General features: G+C 40.0%; 1 protein-coding gene across 1 annotated transcript; it reads right to left on the bottom strand.

Moving 5' to 3' along the window:
- Window positions 1-1868: 1868 nt before the first annotated feature.
- On the bottom strand, window positions 1869-22409 carry si:dkey-33c9.6 (breakpoint cluster region protein). The gene is made up of 23 exons (XM_042401427.1): window positions 22271-22409; window positions 19451-19553; window positions 19150-19262; window positions 18178-18282; window positions 15336-15623; window positions 11847-11954; window positions 11696-11750; window positions 11564-11616; window positions 11308-11445; window positions 11010-11125; window positions 10631-10787; window positions 10403-10522; window positions 10224-10299; window positions 8227-8322; window positions 7894-7968; window positions 7624-7721; window positions 7084-7185; window positions 5835-5998; window positions 5417-5556; window positions 4639-4773; window positions 4295-4400; window positions 3155-3296; window positions 1869-2403 (listed from the first exon to the last, which is right to left on the bottom strand). The coding sequence occupies exons 2-23, from the start codon at window positions 19500-19502 to the stop codon at window positions 2302-2304; spliced, it is 2541 nt and encodes an 846-aa protein (XP_042257361.1). The 5' UTR covers window positions 19503-19553; window positions 22271-22409; the 3' UTR covers window positions 1869-2301.
- Window positions 22410-22857: the final 448 nt, after the last annotated feature.

Raw genomic sequence — 22857 nt, 5'->3', positions numbered from 1 at the left:
TCATTCTGCTGCAGGCAGAGCACGATGTCTGCGGCTTTGTTCACGTTAAACCGACAACACTCACTTTTCTGAGGCGCTGTGGACGAAAGCAAGCTTAATGTTTTGGTTGCATATGGAAAAATGCAGATCTGTGTGTGTGTGTGTCTGAGTGTGTGTGAGTATGTGATATTATGTTTACAACCTGCTGAGGGTACGTTTTACGAGAGGTGACTCCTCGTGCACTGCTGCCGGAGCCAAAGTTCAACTAGACCTCTTGCAAATACACACACTTTTTTTTTTTTTTTTAATATTTTCTCATTTCCTTTTCCTCACACACACACACTTAAAATTTCACTTTACTCTCTTCTCAGGCTTGTATATTTCTCCTCACACCCAATCTGTCATTGCGAGGAGCTCAAGCCCAAGTTCAGCAAGTTTCACCGTCACACTGTTTTTGGGACACACACACACACACTCACTCACACACACATAGGGCTTCTGTTAACCTGAGAGGCATAGGGTCAATCCCTGTGATCCGCTGCCTGCATGCCTTCCATACAGACACGCCGCCGACACAGCAACCCGACTCCCAGCTAGATTAGGACTAATCAAGCATGGCGCAGCTCCGGGCAGCAACTCCATGACACACACACACACACACACACACACACACACACACATAGCTACACTACAACACTCATATGCTGCAAACATGTGCACACCAGCAGTTTGTGTTTTCATACAAATTGATGCCAAATGTATCGTAGTGAAACGCTTTTATCAAGAGCAAAATCACTGCCTCCATCCTCACAGCTTTCACCCATGTTTCTGTCACTCTTCATTCACTCAAAACCATATGCAGCAGCTTCAATAAAGTGTTTGATGAAGCAGATAAAGAATTGATACTATCATGCAATGTTGAAAGGCTGTAAAACATGTAATTTAAAGTTAATGGCAACTTTTAAAAGAAAAAATCAAGAGTTAAGGGGTCAAAGGGTCAGGAAATTAACTCATATGGTAAAAGGTGGAGGTTCATGTTTCTTTTCTTACTTTAATTATTAAAACAGGTTTATAAAAACAACTCAACCACAATATATAGTAAAAACATTCCATATAAATGAAGTTACTGTGTAATGCTTGTACATGAGACAGTCTGTCACAGAGCCAGAATCTGACTTCTCCCATTAAAACATTTTCCCACAATCCCCAGGTGTCGACCAGTCGTCTGGTCCAGTCTTTGGTCACAAGTGTCTGGGATGTCTCAGGCCTTCCTCGGCTCTGTTCCCTTTGTAGTCTGCAATGGGAACCTCATTTTGTCTTTGTTGTCGTCAAGCGGAACCCTATTTTGGCAGCCGCTGTGTTAGAGGGGACAGGTGATTTATGACGCCAGAGGCACCCGGGTGATCCCATGTTTTTTTTGTTTTTTTTTTAGTGGGACTTATTCTGGATGTTGTTATGGCGTCCGCACACACGGCAGAGTGTGTTAGTACTGGGAAAGCTGGACTTGGGATCCAGGATTAGCGATCAAAAGACTAAGAGGGGGTATTGGGGTAAAAAGGTTGGAGGTAACACTAACCCGGCCCGTCCAGGTGGTGTGGTTGAAAAGAGACTCCCATCTGTTGTGCGGATGGGTCGAACATGGGCCGTATGTGTGTGTGTTTGCTTCCAACATGCTGTATGACTGAGTGTGTATGACTTTTATGGAGGCGTACAATTTGTGGTGAACTCCGTCTAGTTGGAACTGAACCATAACCGATTGGATTTCAGGCTCGGGGAGGTGACCCCTGACTTTTTTACAACATCTGCAACCCCGACTTTTGCTCAACTTCACATTATTTTCTGTTCCACCAAGTCCGTCAAATACCAAGAACACCACAGTACCAAAAACATTTTCACTTTCTGACCAGTTTTATTAAAAAAAGATGAAACATTTTTCCACTTTGAAACTCAAATTATAGACAGAAACGTTAGTGTACTGTTGAGTTTAACAGATTTAAATTGAATTGTTCACACATATGTTCAAGATACAGAGACATTAGAATGTAAAATAGTTAAATACAAATAGTTCTGTCTTAGAGTATTGATATCCCATATGGAGGAAGTCTGGAATGAGTTTAAGTCTTTTTAAATATCTTCACATGCGATCACCTGCTGAACCAGACTCATTAAAAGGCACAAAATTCTACTAAAAGTTGCTAAAGAAGTTAAAAGAAAAGAACAGTGTCTGTCCATATTTTATCAATAAATAAATTTATTGTCCTACAGTCTTTATTCAAATTTTGTACACATACACACACACACATCAGGACACAGATGGTGGTCTCACATGTGGGTGGTCTCATCTTCAGCGTCTGTGTCATGTGGCAGAGAGATCTGGGCTTCAGGGAGGTTGTTGCACTGCAGGTAGCAGAAAACCACTTGGACCTGAACACAAAACACGCACAGAAAGTAAGACAGGTTTATAAAAGTATCACTTAACCTTTGCACTACAGCTAAAAATATGTAGGTGGAAAGTAACTGCTTGTGATACATGAGCTGTTGTGTTGTTAGTTCCTGTCTTTGCTTGAATAAAAACACTCAAAACACTTTGCAATGGAGTTAAATATATTTGTTTTATATTATTTATTATAATATATTATTGTGCAGCGTTTTTAACTTCTTACTCAACTTTTACATCTTTCAATATAGTTTATTTCAAGGCAGAAGCTTAAGTAAATAGAATTAATTGATCCTACTAAATATATATTTTTAAAAAGATTATAATTGCTCGTAAATCATTTATTTACTGGCTGTTGCTGAGGTCATGTCATTTCTTTGAGGGAATTGTTTTTTTTAGCAACCTGGGAGAGTTTATCTTCTGCAATTCAAAAAGCAAAGCTTGGTCGATATTTTATAAGCTGACTCCACATATAAATATATTTATATTCAGTATTCCCAATCAGCATTATATTCCTGTCAGTGTGGAGAAGGCTTCCAAAGACATTTAGAGTTTCCTGTTGGGAACATTTTCTGTGGTCTCAGTTTTTTTCTAAATTTCCTGGCTACAACCCTGATCTACGCTTAAAGTTATATTTTATTCTCCCATTTGCAGCTGCTTTGAAAGCAATGAGTTAATTTTGGTAGACAGTGTGTTGAAGATGTCCAATACTGTATCAAACACCAAAGACATGCCAACCTGTATCACCACCTCCTGGGGGATATCCATAATGGGGCCGTCGTGCCCCAGTCCAACCACAGGGGGGCGCACAAGGCTCGGACCAAACACTGTAGCCAGGTTCAGCAGAGTCATCTTGTTTATGTCATGCCTCTCAGAGATTCTGGAGAAAGTGGATTTTTAAAAATTGATTAAAAAAAAAAAAATAGTCAATTTGTATTTTATTGCAAACCCTGCACACATTTATGTTGACAAAAAAAGCTGCATTTCAGTTTTGTTAAGTAAAACAAGTCGTGTCAGTTATGGACTGCAGAGCAAACAACGATTAGAGTTCATATCGGGAGGAAATCAACAATCTTGCAGAATGGTGCACAGAGAACAAACTACTGATCAGTGTCAACAAAACTAAGGAGCTGATGTTTGATTTTAGAAAAAAAGGAGGCAAAGACACACATCCCTGTCTACATCAGTGGAGCAGGTGAACAGTTTTAAGTTCCTGGGAATCAGCATTACAGAGAACCTGTCATGGACATCAAACATCTCCACCCTAGTAAAAAAAAAGCTGAGAAACGACAGTATTTCTTAAGGAAACTTAAGAAGGCTAAATTCTCATCCCAAGTTCTTGTTAACTTTTACAGAAGAGCAATAGAAAGCATCCTGACTGGAAAAAATTGGCATGAGATGTGCACAGTCCAAGCCTCTGCAGCTGGTGATTAAAACTGCCCAGAACTCATCTACCGAGCGTCAGTGACACCAGTGAGGTGAGGAGCCACTTGCACAGAGCAGCGCAAAGGTTACTGAAAGACAAAACCAACCCCAACCACAGTCTGTTCACCAGAGATACTGAAATATCTTCTGTCTTACCACCAGACTACAGAACAGCTTCTTTCCTCAATACATCCTTTGCACTCCAATATAAAAAACTGTTTTTGTGAGTAGCGTTAAGGGACTACAAACTACATTTCAACCATGTGAAATGTATACAACCATGTGTTGTAAAATGATAAATGAATCTTGAAGTTATTTCAGAGAATGTAAGGTCAATTTTACCTCCAAGTGAAAACACAGTAAGTTCAGTCTGATTAGAGTACAATGGTGATATGCTATCAGCTGCTGTCAGCGTAAGACAGGAGTGATGATGTGGTGTTGTCTGATTCTGACCGTTGGAGGTGGTGCAGCAGGTAGACGAAGGTGTGGCGGTTGGCGTCGGGACAGGACTGCAGCAGGGACAGCATGGAGACCAGCCGCGAGTTCAAGTCCTGGATCTCTACGGGGGGGAAACAATTCACATACATGTACGGCAGTTAGTTCACTTTACTGAAGGATTAACATTTGATTAAACAATAGGAAGAAAGTCAGAGTGATTTAGATTGGTTATTGCCCATTTTGTCTGTCATTTTTTTGTTTCAACTCTGTAAAAAAGTGTCAATATCAAACGAAAAAAGGCCTAAAAAGGGAAACCTCTATGATTGTTTTGTCATATGTTGGCAATGTGTCCGTCTTACCCAGCGTCCTGGCCAGACTCTGAAACAGCTCAGCGGGGATGAGAGGCTCAGGCAGCTCTCTGAAGTAAAGTTTGAGGACACCGGAGACGACGTTCACTTCTGCTCTTCTCAGCCTGGTTACCGCCTCACGCAGATCTGAGCAGGACAGACAAATGGCGATCAGAATCGTAATCATCTTTATCGGTCAAGTATCTTTACACATACCAGGAATTTGACTCTGGTTTAGTGGCTCTTAATGTACAGAACAAGACAACAATCTTCAGAAATGCACACAAGGAATGACTAATATACTGGTGAAACCGTTTCTGTGAACTGTAAACAGGATAGAAATAGTAGTACAAAGTAGAAAAGAGTACAAAGAGTGCAAGTGGCAATGAGATAAATATTAAATACTAAAAAAATTATATGTAGTACGCAGTATGATCTGCATTTGGCTAAAACCTCCTTCCTCATTACACAGGAAAACGCCTCACCGTGGTGCTGAGCATGTAGACCTGTGGCTGATAGCTGACTGCATGTAGCCACAAGGTACAACATTTTGTCACCTTCTTGAACACAAATATGAGCCATCAGATAATTCAACACTGTTCAATGTTCTGTTGCAACCCAAAAAAAATGATCTGGAGCTTTCTAAACACTTTTTTTTGAAGAGGAAATGCATGCAAAGTCCTTCCTTTGGACAGTTTATATGACAAACAATTGTTTTAAGCAGTTGAAGTGTATGAAAATAACTCTGAGTCATCTGCACAAGCTAATGTTTAGCCGTGTGTTTTCTTACTGCCGTTGAAGGCTGCCTTGAGTGTGTTGATGTCACTGGCGGTCCCTGAAACCCTGTAGATGCCCACCTCACCCAGGCCTCTCCTCTCCACCTCCTCCACGCAGCATCGCACCACATGGGGGACCAGCACTCCTTCCAGTCTGGCAGGGGATTCAAAGTATTCAGAAATACACCTCACATGTTTGATGATGCATTGCTTGTTTCATTTCATTTCATTTCAGGCTCCCACTTATGCCACACTTCCACTTCTCAGCCACACTCCCCCGCAACATAAACCGCCTCACTTCCTGAAACTAGCTACACAAAAAAAAAAACAGCACAGGGAGGGAGATAAAACTCTGTACTGAACTGATACTTTCAGTTTCAAGCCTTTTAAAAAACCTTTGTGAGCCCAGACAGGGTCAGTGTTTGCACTTACTGAGCCACAGTTTCAATCGGGACGCCGAAGACGGGCTGCTGCTGAGCCGCGGAGCTGGGCGGGTCAAGCTGGTGGTGCGAGTACTTCAGGGAGAGGGTCACCTCCACCTGGCCCAGGTGTAGAGTCTGTCTTCTCCATCGCTTATTCAGGGTTTTAGATTCCAACTGACAGACAAACACAAGATATCTAAAAATAAATTTGCATTCATTGATTTTTTAGCTACTTGTGTTGCCAACACAATAAGCTGTAGACATAATATTGATCTTAAAAGGTTTCCATGGAGATTTCTTGTAAACAAAGTCTCTTCATATTCAGTGTTACAAAACACATTATGTGTTTCCTTCACATCTAGCAAACGTGTTGATTGCATTTCCTTCCTCATAAAACCTTTGCAAAGCTGATTTTTTTTGGAAAGTATTTTAAATCCTGCATTTTTTACATCCATGTTTATAAGGTAAGTCTTCCTCTCTGCCTTCTCTGGTGCATTGCTGCATTTCATGGCACGTTACCACCACCTGGAGATCATTGGAATAGTGCGAAACCTTTGGCAAGACTAACGTGTCAACCACATTCGCACCACAGCATCAAGGTCAGAAACTCCTCTGGGCGTCTTTTAAAGTTATTATAGGAAACTTGTTAGCAAATAGTTTCTTATTTATCCATCAACCAGACACAGAACATCATTAGCATTTATTAAAAGTCATGTTGCCAGCCGCCTCATGAACCTAAGTCCAATATTTACTCTCCTTTTAGCTGTTTTTGTCTCCACCAACTCCTGAAAGAAATATGTGGCTCTTTAGCTACTAAATGCTCCACTGTGTTCACCATCTGTCTGCTGTTTGGTGCTGGACAGGTAGTGAACAATTTATCAGAGCTTTTTTGGCTGAAAACTGCTGCCTGCTGCAGGAAACAAGACTGAGAACGAAGAAAGTGAATCATAACCGCAAAGTCCTAAAACCAAAACTATCAGCTGAAAGAAGCTAAAACGCTCCACAAAGCTGAGAGGAACTCAAGAGTCCAGTGATAACTCTCTGTGGATTCACCACTACAAGCAACCGCTTTCACATTACACATTATTACTTGAACCCTTGTTGATATAAAAAATATTGATTAGTGCAGCTTTAATATCACAGATTTTGATATTTTACATCAGTTTTATTCTTTGACTCTTGATTTAATTTGCACACTTCTGTGATATGTTTTCCTTACAGATGATTGATAATACAGCTGAAGTCATCTGTTTTTGTACCTTTACAGAAGTTTTTCCTAGGACAGCATCGTCCCCTCCGTCAGACTGACTCACACAGAGCAACCTCAGGTTCTGTGCCTCGTCCACCTGGAGAGACAGCTCCTGTTTGAAAGAAAAGATGGTGGCTTTAACACTGACAATGGCAGCAGTGTTCCTTAAGCTACAACAAGAGCATTCATGTCTTATTTTAAGCCTTTCAGTCCTGGCTACCGGTCGGGTTTAGTGTCAGTTTTTTACTGCCACTGATCATGTTTAAAGCACGGCGGGGACCGGGCTCTGGCCACACTGCAGGATTTTTAATCCCCTGTGAGTTGAAGCAACAGCCTGACATGTAGGATGCTGTCTAGACATGAAGAAGTCATTTACCACCTTGTGCTGCTCGGCGAATCATCTGCCTGCTACAGTATGTCTGTCAAACCTACAGGACCATATGTCAGGCAGCCAGAGTCACTGAAACACTTGAACTACATTCATATTTTTCCTGCTTTCAGGTTTATACACCGATTGAATTATTTGAGTTAAGAAGAGATCGAGTCTAACCTGGTCCCAGTGTGGGTTGAGGCTGTGGATTGAGGAGTGTGTCTTCGCCTGTTTATCGTAAAACTCGTAGCCGTCTACTTCCACACACACATACACACCTGAAAGAAAAAGAGAACCAAAAACTGAGTGACCTATTGACCTCTAGTCCATCATTTACACAGATGATCTGCCCCCCCCCCCCTCCCCCCCTTAAACATTACAGTTCACTCTGAAACCATAGTTATCATGTTACATCTCTTATTTTTCACTAAATAATAATATCAAACATACAAGCTGGTTGCTGCAGGCCACAGGCAGAGTGGATCGCCACACTCAGAGTCCCACACAACGACTCCTTGTCCTCTCCTAGATACAGAGAGAGAGAGGGAGAGAGAGAGAGAGAGAGAGAGAGAGAGAGAAATATATTTTTAATTTAACTGTCCTGAACAATAGTGAAACTGAATAGGACATGAAGAAAAGACATTAGGTACTGAAAAGGTTTGAGGTCAGTATGAAAAGTTCGAACAGTTAAACCTCACTGCGTCATTGCGTCGTAGTTCAGATGGAGGATGTGATTCTGTGGTGAGATATAGATGGGTAAATAGATAGAAATGGCGGTTATACCAGTGATGGTGGTGTGTAGCGGCGGCTGTTGGGTCATTCTCAGCTTCACACATGCGCTGGTGAGGGTGAGCAGGTCTGGAGGGATAGTTTCTATATCTGACAAAACACACGTGGCGAATAAAAGGCACCGATTAGATTACAGGACCATAATAAAAAGAATTAAACTGAAGCCCACAGACAAAATATTCTAATTAAGGACAAAAGAAAAATTACATGTTAAAATCCAGATACAGCAGAGCCTCCATAGCTGGCCTGAGGCAGAAATAAACTGAGGCTGCTCGGCTTTGTGAGGAAAACCATTGTATGAATATGTAAGAATGCTTGTGTGAACTTGTGTGAAAGGTTAAAACACTTAGCGATAGTCAAAGAAATGATGTTTGTGCGTCTGAACGGTACATTCCTGTGTGAAAGAAAAAAACAAAGAACATCTGTTCATTGTGAAACAGATCTTGCCATGTCTGTCTGGGTATAATCATGAATAGAGAAGTCACAACAAGCCCCGGAGGTTGGTGTGAAACAGATTAAGAAGTATTCACCTCGTCGTTCAGGTCTCACTCCTCCTACAACAGCTCGTACGTCTGTATCGAGTGCGAGTGAGCCATGAGCTGAGCGTTATGTGAAAATGTGACTGTACTGTATTGAGAAATTTACTCATTGAAGGCAAGTGCAGTACGTGAATTGCTACAACGGCTTCAAGTTTTCACTTTTAGCTTCTTTTTTTTAATGAAAAGTAACATTATCTTATGGGTTTTTGTGCTATCCATTCAAAAAAGCTTAAATGCACAATGCTTTTTGTTTAATTGTGTGTTTTTTAGCATCATGTGGATCACCATTAAAGGGGCACTCCAGCAATTTAATATTGCACTTTCATCAAGTTGGGTCACTCAAAAGAAAACAGATTAAAGGACTTGGCTGGTGATTTTCTACATTTTTCTTATTGTCAACAATGGACTCATCCTACTTACAAGTATCATATGTGTATCCAAAGCCTGATATATAATATTCCTCTGTGCTACAGAGCTCCTCTGTTGTCCAAATGCTATTAAAAACACATTAATGAGCCACATCACTGCACTGGCTGACATGTTCCTTCACCAGGAAGAGTACAGGCTCGGTAGTTAGTTTATAAATGACTCCAAAGATCCAAGATGATAACAGCTATCACATTTTCAGTTTCTGCAGAGTAGTTCAGTCTGACGCAGACACACATGTACATGAAGTTTGTCAAACCCTTCACCTCAAGTTTCTCTCAAGTCTTTCGGTCGATGTGCAAAACCGATGATGTGTCTGTTTAAAATTCTTTGGCAATAGCTATTTTTTCTATATTACAGTACATTTTATTATGATGCTTTTACAGTAGTTTTTAAACAAGCCATTTAATAAAATAGTATTGTTTTGACAAATTGCAAATGTAGTCTGTAAGACAAGATGTCTGTTTCTATGCATAATTATCCATATCAGTTATTTCCTGAAGCATTTTCTCACAGGCTGCCAGCATTTATACAAACCCTGAAAGAGAAGATCCGCTCGAAGGGAAACATACTGTACAAGCCCTAAAAGGTGATTTGTGCTCAGAGGACATTTCAACTGTTTTTTGTGGGGATTTTTCTCACCTATGCAGACTGTGCCATGTGTCACAGCTGCCATGTCACACCTTCATTCCACTCAACCACTCACTACTTCTCAGAAACTAGCAGGGTGTTCAGACCTCGGTATTAAAGCTACCTCACATTGTGAATTCATACGTCCATTAATAGACATTAGTGTTGTCTTTCTGATGTGTTTGTTAAATAAATCAAAGATAAGAAAACATGACTGGAGCGAGACATGTGCACAGTTATATTTTGGTGTAAAGCCAGTTTTTATTTCGTACAGTTCATATGAACTAAAAAAGAGAGCCACAAAATGAGTAGCGGATATTTTTGCATCTAGTGATTTGATTATATCTAGTAATTCTACTCACAGTCTCATAGATCATCAAAAAGTTTCGGACTTACTGTCTGTGGTGAGTTTGTAGATGGCTTCCCTCCATTCTTCAAGTTCATACAAAGAGCAGAAGAGGAGAGTTTGACTCTGCGGTGAGACAAAACATTTCTCTTTGATTTTAGTCTGTATTATTGATGACTGCAGCTGCACTAATATATTTGAATGTGTGTGTGTGTGTGTGTGTGTGTACCTTGTCACTTGGGCTGTGTAGCTCCAGCCTGTAAACAGGGAAGTGTGTGAGCAGCATCATCTCATGTTGCTCCAGTTTCTTCTTGTTGCGAGCTCCCGAGACTGAACCCCTGGATCCCTTCTTCATACACACACACACACACACACACATTTTCTTTAATCATTTCTCTGTGACAAAGACTAGTCTGACTCTTTTCTCTCCGCGTTTCTGTCCGTTTCACATACACACCGCGTGTTGCTGTAGCTGCTGTCGGAGGTGGTACATCTTAGCTCTTATGTCGTGTAATCGGAGGTGTGTGTCAGCTATTTGTTCCTGATCTTCAACCCAGCGAAGTTTGAGACCGGCAAGAGGCAGATACCAGCAGAACCTGTACTGGTCCTGCTTCCTGGAAAGAGACGCGAAAAAAAAAAACATATTGGAGGAACATACAGTACAAGCACAGACAGACACTTAACACAAAAACGTTGCGATATATATTTATACATGACATGATTTCGGTTGATTGTATCTCGCTTTATAAAACACAAAACCTTAATACTTGTAGTGTTTTTCTAACTTCTGGAAATGTTGAACACAATTCCCACAAACCCTCACGTGCTACACTCACCCTCTGTTCGCAGGTTTTAATCTGGTGCACAGCAGGAGATCGGTGTAAAGAAAGAGGTGACGCAGACCACGTTCCCCCTCGTTCACCACGAAGCCATCACGCATCAGTTGACGTCTCTGGAATACACACACACACACACACACACACACACACACACACACAGAAATGTTATGTTGTGAGGTGCATTTTGATGCTTCTATACCGTACACTGGCCAGACTGTGGGGGGTGAGCAGTGAGGATGACGGGCAGTTTTTCTACATGCATTTACCCAGATGTTCGTACTGTGTGAGTTCTCACCATGCCGTGACTGAGCGTGACCTCTCGTTTGCACTGTGAACTCTCGTTGACACCAGACAGGAAGCTGCGTGACAACCTCAGAGCTTCCTGTAAGACTGCGTAATCTTGGTGCTCCACTGGGGTCGCCTTCAAGAGATCCTACAGGATCACAAAGAGGCCAAAATTAAGTTTTATCAATGTGGCGCCTAAACACAGAAGCCCAGTGTTAGATACAGAAATGTACAAATGAAAAAAGAATTATTCAGGGTTTTCTCACACGTAAGACTAGTGTGGTCTTGGTTACTCTGTCCAAAGGTTTGTACAGTAGAGCTGTAAAGAGAAAGACGGCAATCAGACACAGTGACGGCCAACAAGTTATTTAGCAAACACATTTCAGTTTAGTGTGTACCTTCAAACGTGTATTTAGTCCGTGTTTTGTCTGAGCCGTTGTTTGACATCATGCTCTGGAAAAGCAGCAGAAGTGAGACAGCTTGTTAGGTGAGCATTCATGCGTTCAAGTCTGTTCTTATAGGAGGTGCAGAGTGTTGAGCTTGTAGTACCTGGGCCAGCGTTCGGAAGCGAGGGTCTGATTGCGTGCACTTCCTCACAACTTCAACCGCTTCCTCGTAGTTTTGGATGAAACCACCGTACAGGCCGATCTGGTTCACCTGCACGAGCAAAATAACAGATGAAATGGATCGATGCAGGGAGGGAGGCGGGCGAACAGCTGAGTGAATCTCTCAAAGTGATTGATTTGGGTTGTTTTTGTTTTTTTTAAGATGCAGAATTTCTCTCCAAAACAAGATATCTGTCATGCAACAAACAACAACAAAACATTTCAGAGAATGATGAAACACTATTTAGTTGTTGCAACCAGCTGTACATTTTAAGCCACAAAACTTTCATAGGTGTCAACATTCGTTATAACAGCAGTTCCCAAAATAGGAGGGGGAAGCTCCACTAGAAGAAAAATGTGAAATGAAACTAAAAATTGAACAGACCTGAGTTGCTAAAAATAGAGCCATCGTTTGTTGTTTCTTTCACTTGTGCATTTTAAGCTGTTACAAGTCAACGTACGCTATAAATCTGATTCATTTACAAATGAAAAAAAACAAGAATGCTGTGATGCTACCAAACATTCATTCAGAAACATGACAGACTTAATTAGGGGGAGGAGGAGGTCTCAGGCTAGCTGGAGAGTTTTGTGCATAAAAACACTGGCGGTTCCAGCGAAGCTTAACTATTTTTAATTTGCATGGCAGAAACTAATGAAAAACATGCATTCAAAATAATAATATTTGACAGAAAAAGTTTAAGAGCCACTGTCCTATGAGACAGATGAGACTTTCCCCGCATTTTGACTTGATTTTCTTGCACTTGATTGACATCTCCCTCGTTCTCCTGAAAGTTTTTTTGCAGCTTTCTTTTAGCTTTCCAGGCTGGTCAACTCACTCCTTTATTTTTCTTTATATAGCCCATGTGGTTTGTTGGCCTTACTTCCCAGTATTGTTCCATCCAGCTGAGACCTGAGCGAAGGTCTAATCAGCCAAACTAACTAAGAATACCTGTGCATTTCCTTTAAGGTGGCTATTATATTGAAATGGATATAATTATATGGATATGAAGGATTTGATCCTTAAAGAAAATACATATGAATCCGTTTCGGAAAATCTTAACCCTCTTGTTGTCTTCCCGTCGACCATGCAACTCTTGTCCTCCCGGGTCAATTTTGCCTCGGGAGGACAAAAGTCCACAGATGCTATAAATTTTAATAAAACACCCACAATTCAATGAAAGATGTGATCATTACTTTTACTTGCAAAGTGTGTGGTATGGAACCATCCATATGATTTTCAGGCAATTAGATGAAAGAAAATCCATATTTCTGATGTAAAAACATTTGAAAACGGGTCAAATTTGACCCGAGGACAACAGGAGGGTTAAACTGCTTTAAATTCATCAAGAAACATTTTAAAGAGTCATTCTGTCATCAGAGTTGACATGAAAGAGTGGCACTAAAAGAAAAGACAGTATTTATGTTTACATGCTTGTATAATGTTCTGTGTATGGCTGCCATGCAGACACATTGTGAAAATAATACAGAAGTTATTAAAACTTTGGGAACATAATGTGCTGATGTGACTCATGTATTGACTGTGTGTAACTGTGTGTTTGTTTGGGGAAGTTACATATTTTTATGTGGAAACCATTTGTTCCAACAGTGAGAGTACTCTGGCGGTTTCTTTCTCGCAGACTATTTCAGGTCAGTGTTGTGAGGTTTCAGACTCGGGTTCGTATTGGACACTGAGTTCAACCTCAGTATCGTCTCTGGGGATTTTGGTTATTTTAATGTCCAGAATATTTCATATAGTTACAGTGAGATTTTTTTTAGAGCTAATTCTGTTTCTTCCAAGTAATTATCCTTTAAATGACCTAAAAAACTGATTTTTCTAGGCAAAACAATGAAGTTGATGAATAAAGGGGAATTATTTTCCTGACATGTGATGAATTCAACATTTGGACCATCATGACAGGATATATGTATATAAAACCTGAAGTTTCTTCAGTTTTCTAGTGCAGAGTTGATTATTTGAGTTGTTCTGGGGGGAATTTGTTCTCATGACTTCAGTGTGCTTGTGTCTCCAAAATCCTGCATAAAACTGCTTTGTTAATTTTTATTTTTATTTGTTATTTCTTATTTGTTTCCCCTGGCCATTGTGCACCCCCAACACCTGCCCATACTGCCCATGTCAGCTCTGGAAGCACACATCCTTGTTCACAACAAGGTGCCCTTAACACACACAGTTCTTGGCCCACCCTTATGTGGAGATCAATCAAGATTGCTGTCCAAGCACAGGTGATTTATAGCTGGTCATTAGGGCGTCACTCACCAGTTCCAAGCCTCTGCATTTTGCATGCTGGCTTCACCTTAGAACCATCGTTAATGTCATTAATCACACCTGTGCATTTCCTGCTGTGGTAAAAACTTTGGTTTGGTTTTGTTCATATAAAACAATATCTACGTGTACGTTTTGTTCATATAAAAACTACATACTGTAGTTGCAAAAATGTATACATTAGATTAGTTAGAGTATGAGATATGGATCTGTGAGGTTATTGTGGTCCTGTTGGAAAAGTAATGACGTAATCATTCAGATTTTAAATCCTAAATATCAAACATGTTTGAAATTATCAGGGTGACCCTGATGAGTCTGCAAGCAGTTCTGGAGGTTGATGATTTGATCTGTAAACTCCTCACACTGTCAGATAAACTGGGCCAAACATCGGTACCAAGGTGCCAGACCAGATTTCTCCTCTGATTATCAGGAGGGATGAAACAAGGATAAATCGGTCCAAAACTCCTGTAGTCTGAGCTGGGCTTTAAATACTATTTGCTAGCTAAGCACACTAAACATGCAGACAGCTTCGTCAGCCCCGAACCATCCTACTTTCAGCAAACCATGCTTGATAGTGTACGAGGGAAACATATGGACAAACCTATGAGCAGAAAGCTTTCAACAGCAACAGCTCATTGTGTGGCTACGGCTTAAAGGCCAGTTAACATTGTGGAGGACGAGGGTCTGCGTGAAATAATTCGGATCGCATCCGACAACTTATGGAATTTCCATCGAGGGCCACCACCATATCGAATATACACAACCTGTATGACGACCAAAGAGCTTTCTTATTCTCCCTTTCCAATGTTGCCTTTAGGTGAAACAGTTCCCCATGTTGATAAGAGTATTACCACTTGACCAACATCCCTTTTACAGTAAATTTTGAACAGATAAAAAAATGTGCAATTAATTTGCAATTGACTAAGCCCTAAAAAATATTGATAAATGCGACTTTAAAGCTACTTAATAAAAGAGGGAAACTGATTTTAAGGACTTAAGGGCACAAAGTAGACAAAGTGTTTCAAGCTTGGCACTTTCCCAGAGGTTGATCTAGAAATGGTTCGGTAACTCTACTTTTCCTCAGTTTCTTTGTGGATTTCAAAAATTGAAGCATGACACAGGATAAAAACACCAAAACAACAACAAACTCACCATTTTCAGAAACAAATCTCCCACAATCAGCTCAAAGCCTCTGTGTTTCAACTCTTCTGTCTCCTCACTAAAACGCCTCATCTCCCACTCTGGACCTGACTCCTGCTGCGTACGGAGGTCTGGACTGAGCTCAGTCTGACATTGTCCGCTCAGTTGGACTTTCAGACCTGAGTAGAAGCTTTGGTGCATGTCTCTGAGCTCAGGAACCTGGTAGAAAACAGTTTGGACCTGTCGACTGGAGAGAACCGGCTGGGAGGTCCCGGCTGAGGCCCGCAGAGCCTTCATGGGCTAAAAAGAAAAAAAAAATAGGGACAGAATGATTGATGGTAAATACAAAAGTCAGAGAAGCAGAGAGGCTAAAGGTCAACTAATGTGCAGTGGTGTAAAAGCCAAATACAGCAATGTAAAAATACTCCATTACAAGTGAAAGTCCTGCATGAAAAAAAATCCTACTCAAGTAAAAGTACATAAGTATTATCAGCTTGATGTAGTTAAAGTATTGCAGTAAAAGTAGTGGTTTGGTCCCTCTGACTGATATATTATTGTACATGACATCATTAGATTATTAACACTGAAGCATTAGTGTTAGAGCAGCATGTTACTGTTGTAGGTGCTGGAGGTGGAACTAGTTTCAACCACTTTATGTACAGTTAGTTTAGTCCAGTAGTTCCCAACCTAGGGGTCGGGCCCCTCCAAAGGGTCACCAGACAAATCTGAGGGGTCCTGTGACGATTAATGGGAGACGAAAGAAGAAAAACAAAGTTCTTATACACAAATCTGTTTTCAGTTTTTGGACTTTTTCTTTAATCTTTGATTTTTGGTGACATATTGGATCATTTGAACATTTATTGAAATGAAACCATGTGAGAAGTTTAGAGGGAAAAATCACTATTTGGTGCAGCTGTTAACAACTCATAGACATCTGAAATGTGACCTCGACTACACACTGCTTTTTGTAAGACATCAAAAACCAAAAATGTTGGAAACCACTGGTTTCATCTTTAACAATGTGTTGTATTTTAAAAGCTTGTTATATGATCCATTGTGTCAAATCATCATCTGAAAAGTAACTAAAACTGTTAAATAAATGTAGTGGAGTAGAAAGTACAATATTCCCCTCTGAAATGTAGTGGAGCAGAAGTATAAAGTAGCATCAAATGGAAACACTCAAGTAAAGTACAAGCACCTAAAAATTGTACAAAAGTACAGTACTTGAGTAAATGTACTTCATGTTACTTCCCACCACTACTGTAGTGGGTATGAGGAAAAAGTTGGTGAGAAGAAGAAGATGTAATGAAAATTAAAAAGAGCAACAGGTTGTGGTGAGGTGAGAAAAATAAGAATGTGCGAACATACCGAATTGACTGCACAGTTCACATTTCTTACACCCCCCAAGCATCACTCACATTTCAGCGGCCTCTCAACTTACACATACGCACACACGCTCAAACCACCACTACTTAACGACAAGAATAAACAGCATGAAAACCAGACACACCCATACAGTGATACATACACACTGCTGAGCCACGAGAGTGCAGATTAAAAAAAAATGCAGCGTCCCCAGACAAAACATCAACTTTCTGATTAATTTCCCACGTTTTTTGCTTCCTTTTTTTTTTTAGTTTAATGAGTCACAACATGTAAGAGTGTGGAAACATGGGGTTGTTGTTACTGTTTATAGCAGAGAGAAAAAGGAGGAAGAATCTGATCAGGAAAGCACCCAGTCACTCATTATGGCACCATCACTTCCTTCCTTTCTGCTACAATGTGGATTTTGGCCCCCATCACTTACATTGAAAGCACATCAGAACAGGAGGAATAATTACAGCGAGGAAAAAAAACCTCTTTCGGTGTCCATATGGACGTCTGACTGCTGTTTTTAAGACACACTTGTAAAACTGTAAACCCGTCCTTTAACGCTACATCTGTACGCTTGATAAAATCTGCGAACCAGATGAAAACATCACATCTCATTTGTTTAAAACACACACACCTTGGCCAAGACCGGTTGCCAGGCAACCAGTGGACACTCCAGGAAGTTACCTCCCGTCTTTTTTTTTTTTTTTTTTTTTTTTGATTAAAGAAACAAAATATAAAATGTCAGTGAGTGAGTTTAATAGGAGCTGGGAGGCAGATTTTGTTCACCGTCGTTTCCAGACTATCTTAACTGGCTGTAGCTTCACTTTAACCGTGCAAACATTAAATAAACATTAAATCAATCTTGTCGTCTGGGTTAAGTCTCTGCAAGAAGCCAAATAACTTTTTTTTAATATATAAAGCAGCACATGTTGCAGAGAAAAAGGGGAACCTCATCTATGACGGAAGAACAATGGAATTGCTGTTTGTGGTTAAATGAGGAAGCTGAACAGTGAAGACGTTGGATGTGTGAGCTGCACATGTATGACACACGTTAACCACATGCAGCAGAAGACGCTGCTCGCAAATAGATACAGTAAATATACAACACCTCCCGTGTGTTCATGTAAAGCAAAACGTCGTCTCAGGAGAGCAAGTTGAGCTCAGGCTAAAAGCCGCTTGTTGATTCGGCTTTAAGAAGCATGATTTTTTTTAAAAAAAACATGTTTAATTCTCATGAGAGCTGTGGTGAAAACAGAACAGCAAAGGGGAAGTTAAACAGTGATAATAACAATAACATCAACGAGCTTTTTCTGCCTTTTAAATATAGTTCAGACAAGCGAAAAACATGAAATGTAATGTCAGTAATAAAAACAAGAGAGGAGAACTGATTTTTTTATGTTTGTGTGTGTGTGTGTGTGTGTGTGTCTGTATGTGTGTGTGTGTGTGTGTGTGTGTGTGTGTGTGTGTGTGTGTGTGTTACCATCAGCAGTGCCTCCAGCTCTCTGAGGTAGACCTCCTCGCTCTCCAGGATGCCTTTCAGGACCGCAAGTCTCCTCTCGAACATTTCCTCCAGGCTGCATGACGTCTGAATCGCACGCGTTCAAAAACACACATCGGAAACACATCAAAGTCAGTCTCAAACTTCAACCATAGTCATATTTTTTAAGAGAGTAAATACTTTTATGTTCTGGTTTCAGGAGTCCTGGAGACCCTGAGTCTTTCTTTAACAGCTCAAAAAACAAAGTTAACATCAGCTTGATACTTCAGGACTTTTCCAAAATACCAAATATATATATATATATATATATATATACTGGACATTTATTTGTCTTTTAAACAAAAGGAAGATACAGTATATTTATTCATGTATAGCCTATATAACATATGAAACATTACATATTTCCTCATTTAGTGTAATAAAACTGATTTATGGCAATTTCTGTGTTCTTTTACCTAAATCAACTCTGCACAGATTGTGGTAAATGGAATTTTTTGTAGGAAAACTGCTTTATTTTGCTATTATTATCATTATTATTAACATTTTTACAGATACATAAGTGGAGTCCAATGACGAAGATAAGCCAATGTCAACAAAACACAAAGTTACAATGTTTTATCAGTTTTATTCAATCTTTTTTGCCTCGGACACTGAGGCACACATGTCCATTTCTTTTTGTTTTGCATAGATAGTAAATCTAGGTAGATGGATCATAGATAGATGGAAAACTGTTTCCCATGATGTTTAATATGACGAGGAAATGTTTATAGTATTGAGATGTTTTAGGATGCATCTTTACTTGCATCTAAAACCACATTTATGTCCCCGCTGGCTTCTCTCTCGTCTTTGCAGTTTAAAAATGAAACTACTTATGGAGTAGGTTGACCACTAGAGAATGCAGGAAACCACAGAAATTATTTTTTTTTAAATTTTGAGGTGGAAATGCGAACTCACAGGGGTGTCAGGGAAGTCTAAGCATTCTGCTTGCAGAGGGGACAGGAGGCAGGACACCGCCTCCTCTTGGAAAACATCCTCCTCCAGGACGTCGGGCTGTGGTTCCACTTCAACTGTCACACAAATGCACAATATACAGGGTGTCATTCATTCATCCATTTTGACTCAAGACCATGACAAGTCTCTAGACAATATAATAAAAAAAAACAACAGCACGCAGCATTAGTTGTGCTCCTAAATTGCAAAAAGTGGCTCCTACTCACACACATAAAACGACACACACACACTCTCCCTCGCTCACCTGGTATATGGTGCAACTTCAGATATTCCACAGCCTCCCGGTAGATGTCCATCGGAGCTCTTGAAGGTCTTGTCACTCGCAGCGCAGGCTGAGCTCTGGAGCTCTAGAGACGCAGCTCGTGAACACACTCAGCCGGTGACCAAAAAACTTCCTCTTTCTATCGATGATGCGCAAAAGGGGAAAGTGCAACTTCCTGTCTGTGTGAAAGCCGATGAGAACTGGCACCTGATGTATCATCCATTCTCACAGTTGGACTTCACTTTCTGCGAGTGTGTTGATTATAATTTCACTTTATTCATTTTGACTAGTAGCCAACATCATGATCAGCTTGTAAGGTTTACAAGTCGTTATCAGTTTACGAGCTGCACATGTATCTAAAATGTCAAACATAAACCTTGTAATGAGTCACAATGCAGAATAGTCAACAACAGAGTAACAACCAGTCTTTATATTAACTGGTAATGCAATTTAAATAGTGAGTAATAAAGAGTTGATAGCTACATATTCAATTTAAATTCTATATCTCAGAGTTTATAAGACTAACCTGTGGAGATCAAAGTATTAGTATAAAATCTGAACCAGCATCTGCTTAATTAACTGATTAAAGTGACAGTAGTGACTTGTGAGGAGGATTTAGCAGCATAACGAACTGACTAATGATTGAACATGAGTATGATAGCAGCTAATTATAAATAAAGGTTTATTGACTGGTTTAGTGGTTTTTAAAGAACAATCAATGACCGTGACATATGTTAAGTTAAGTCAAGGGAAGACTATTTTATTTATATAATCTAAACTTATATCAGTTATTGATCAATTAAACAGATTGATGGTCCTAGCAGCATAATGTTGCATTAGTTCATCCCTAAAAAAACTGTTAAATGGAAGCTATAGAGGCTCTATGTTTAGTCCAACGCTGCCCTCTACAGTAAAACAGCCGTTAGCACAGCCTCATATGTCTTCTTTCATTCTTATTTTGCATCTGTCCAACCAGCGGTGGTGGACAAAGCACTCAGATCCTTCACTTATGTAAAAAATACACCATTACAGGTAAAAGTCCTGCATTTAAAGTCCAATTCAAGTAAAAAGTACAGACGTATTTTCAGCTAATTGTGATTAAAGTGTCCCTCTTGGAAATTGGCCCCAGTGACTGATATTGATTATTATATTATTAGATTGTTAATGTTGATGCATCAATGTATAAGTAGCAGTTCACTGTAGCTGGTTAAGGTGATGCTAATTTATCTATTTCAGGTTGTTTAATCCAGTGGTGCCCAAGATAAGTGGCTGAGGGGTTGTGAGATGATCAAATAAATGTTCTCATATTCATTCATTCAATATGTGTTAATTTTTTTAACTTTTCTCAAATTTTTGGGAAATACTGGATAGTTGTACCTCTTTGGGCCTTGAACAGTTATTTAAACAAAACCATGTGAGAAGTTTAGATGTGAAATGTTTCTTCAGTGGAACTGCGAACAACTCTCGTACATCAGAAACACGACAACAGCCCCCAACCACACAATGCTTTTTTTTTTCACAACAGTCGACCACACAAGCATTTGAACAGTGGTAGAATAGGTCAGCGTACTGCTGCTGGTTTGTGATTTGTAGTGATGTGAAAACAACATCACAGATTCACAGCTTCGCCCTTCTGTCTGCAGAGGGTACATCAAGCCATACGTGTTGTATATACAGTTCATTCATTTGACATTGACTCACACATATAATTGAAAAGCTTGAGTTACAAACCTGAATTTTGTGTTTCTAATTTTGAAAAGCCTGTTTTACCTCTATATCTAAAACATATCATTAACGTAAACAAACCATAAGTAACTTTATAACTTAGATGTAGCAGTTGTCTGGTGTTAAAGCCTATATATTAAAAATGAATGAATGCTCCAATCATCGGGCTAACCCTTAGTTTATATTTGGATCATGGATTGTGCTTTAATTTGAGACATACACTACTACAATCTTAGTAAAATATCTTGCAAATAAACTAAATAAATTTAAGTAAAAAAAAAAGAAAAACTTTTGTCTTTATGTGTCCTATCCCTAAATGTCTTAGTTAAATACGAAAATCACACAAAAAAAAATATCAAAATTATCATTCATGAGCACTTGAAAGCAACACAACTGTGACCATATTTTTCCTCCTACAGGGGTCACTGCAGTCCCAACATCGCCATAGCTGTTATATCTGAGTAATAACCTAAAAATAAATCTAAACTGTATGATGATCAGTCTTACACTTCATCATCACGCTCAAGGGGGTGACGGTCACGTGAGCCCGACCCCCCCTCCCACCACCACCACCACCACAGACTACGTCAATCCTGTGAAACTGCTATAACCACACGTGCAGAACCCAATCAATCCAAAAGTTTTAAATGACTCCCTACCTTTGCAGGCTTGCAACTGCCTTGTGGTGCAATACTTACTGTACATGTTTACTGACACCTGTAAAAATACAGTAACACTGTGCAGACATGCATGCAACATTCTGCATATGTGGAATTCACTATTTGATGCAAGACTGACACAATCCACAAGAAATGTGCTAAAAGCCATCTTTCACAGTCTAAAAGGTAAAATTCTTGAATGCAAAATTCTCTTAACATAAAAGAATAACTAAAAATAAACATAGACATAACTGGCTGTCACTTTAATACAGTCACTCAATGCTTCAAACTGTCCAGCATCCGGTACAGACTGCAAGTTGTTTTTGTTTCATATAAAGATCATTATGTGGGAAAATTGTGTTTGAATTCTTATCATTGAAAAGGATTTAATCATTTTTCTGCTCACAATGCTGCTCACCTCCTCCTTCAGGTGGGAGCAGGGCTGGTTCAGTGGTGGGAGGATGAGGATGAGGAGACAGGAAGCAGCCTGAAGCTGCGGGGCCTGGTACCAGGCAGGGACAGGTACAACTGATTTTGTGTGACTAGCTTGATAAAAGTTTGCCCGCACTGATTAAATGTCGGTTAAAAGCGGAGCTAAATGTAAACACTCGAAGAAATTATGTAAGGGGAGCATAAGTAGCCTGTTTCACTAAGCTAACAGGTTAATTTCCACCACTCACGGACTACACCCACCATTATTTGTGAAAAACTGGGAGACATACTGTCGCCCTTTCTTTTCTCTCCCTTATCTTTCTTTTGTTTTTGGGAACCAGGAGTTCCTATCTGAGATTAAAACGCAGTGTGTTTCACTGGCAACGATATTTTTGTCCTACTCTGCCTCTGATTGGCTAACTCTGACATCCTTACCCTAATTCTAACCAATCGCAGTCCTCATACCTAAAACTAACCAATCCAACCAACTGAAGCATCGAGCACTAGCCAATCAGAGGCAGAGTAGGGCGGGTCATGACCTCCCTCTGGCTATCACTCTTCGGCTACACTGTC

The sequence above is a fragment of the Thunnus maccoyii genome, chromosome 22 (genome assembly GCF_910596095.1).
Source record: "Thunnus maccoyii chromosome 22, fThuMac1.1, whole genome shotgun sequence".
Lineage (NCBI taxonomy): Eukaryota > Metazoa > Chordata > Actinopteri > Scombriformes > Scombridae > Thunnus > Thunnus maccoyii.
This window is presented reverse-complemented; position numbering and strand designations above follow the sequence as displayed.

What these genes read in the sequence shown, in the direction of transcription:
- si:dkey-33c9.6 (XM_042401427.1), bottom strand. Translation starts at nt 19,502, where the DNA reads ATGGACATCTACCGGGAGGCTGTGGAATATCTGAAGTTGCACCATATA. An exon ending in GACTAAATACACGTTTGAAG is followed by an intron (nt 11,617 to 11,695) that starts GTACACACTAAA and finishes TTCTCTTTACAG; the next exon opens with CTCTACTGTACAAACCTTTG. An exon ending in CTGCTGCACCACCTCCAACG is followed by an intron (nt 3,297 to 4,294) that starts GTCAGAATCAGA and finishes CACTTTCTCCAG; the next exon opens with AATCTCTGAGAGGCATGACA.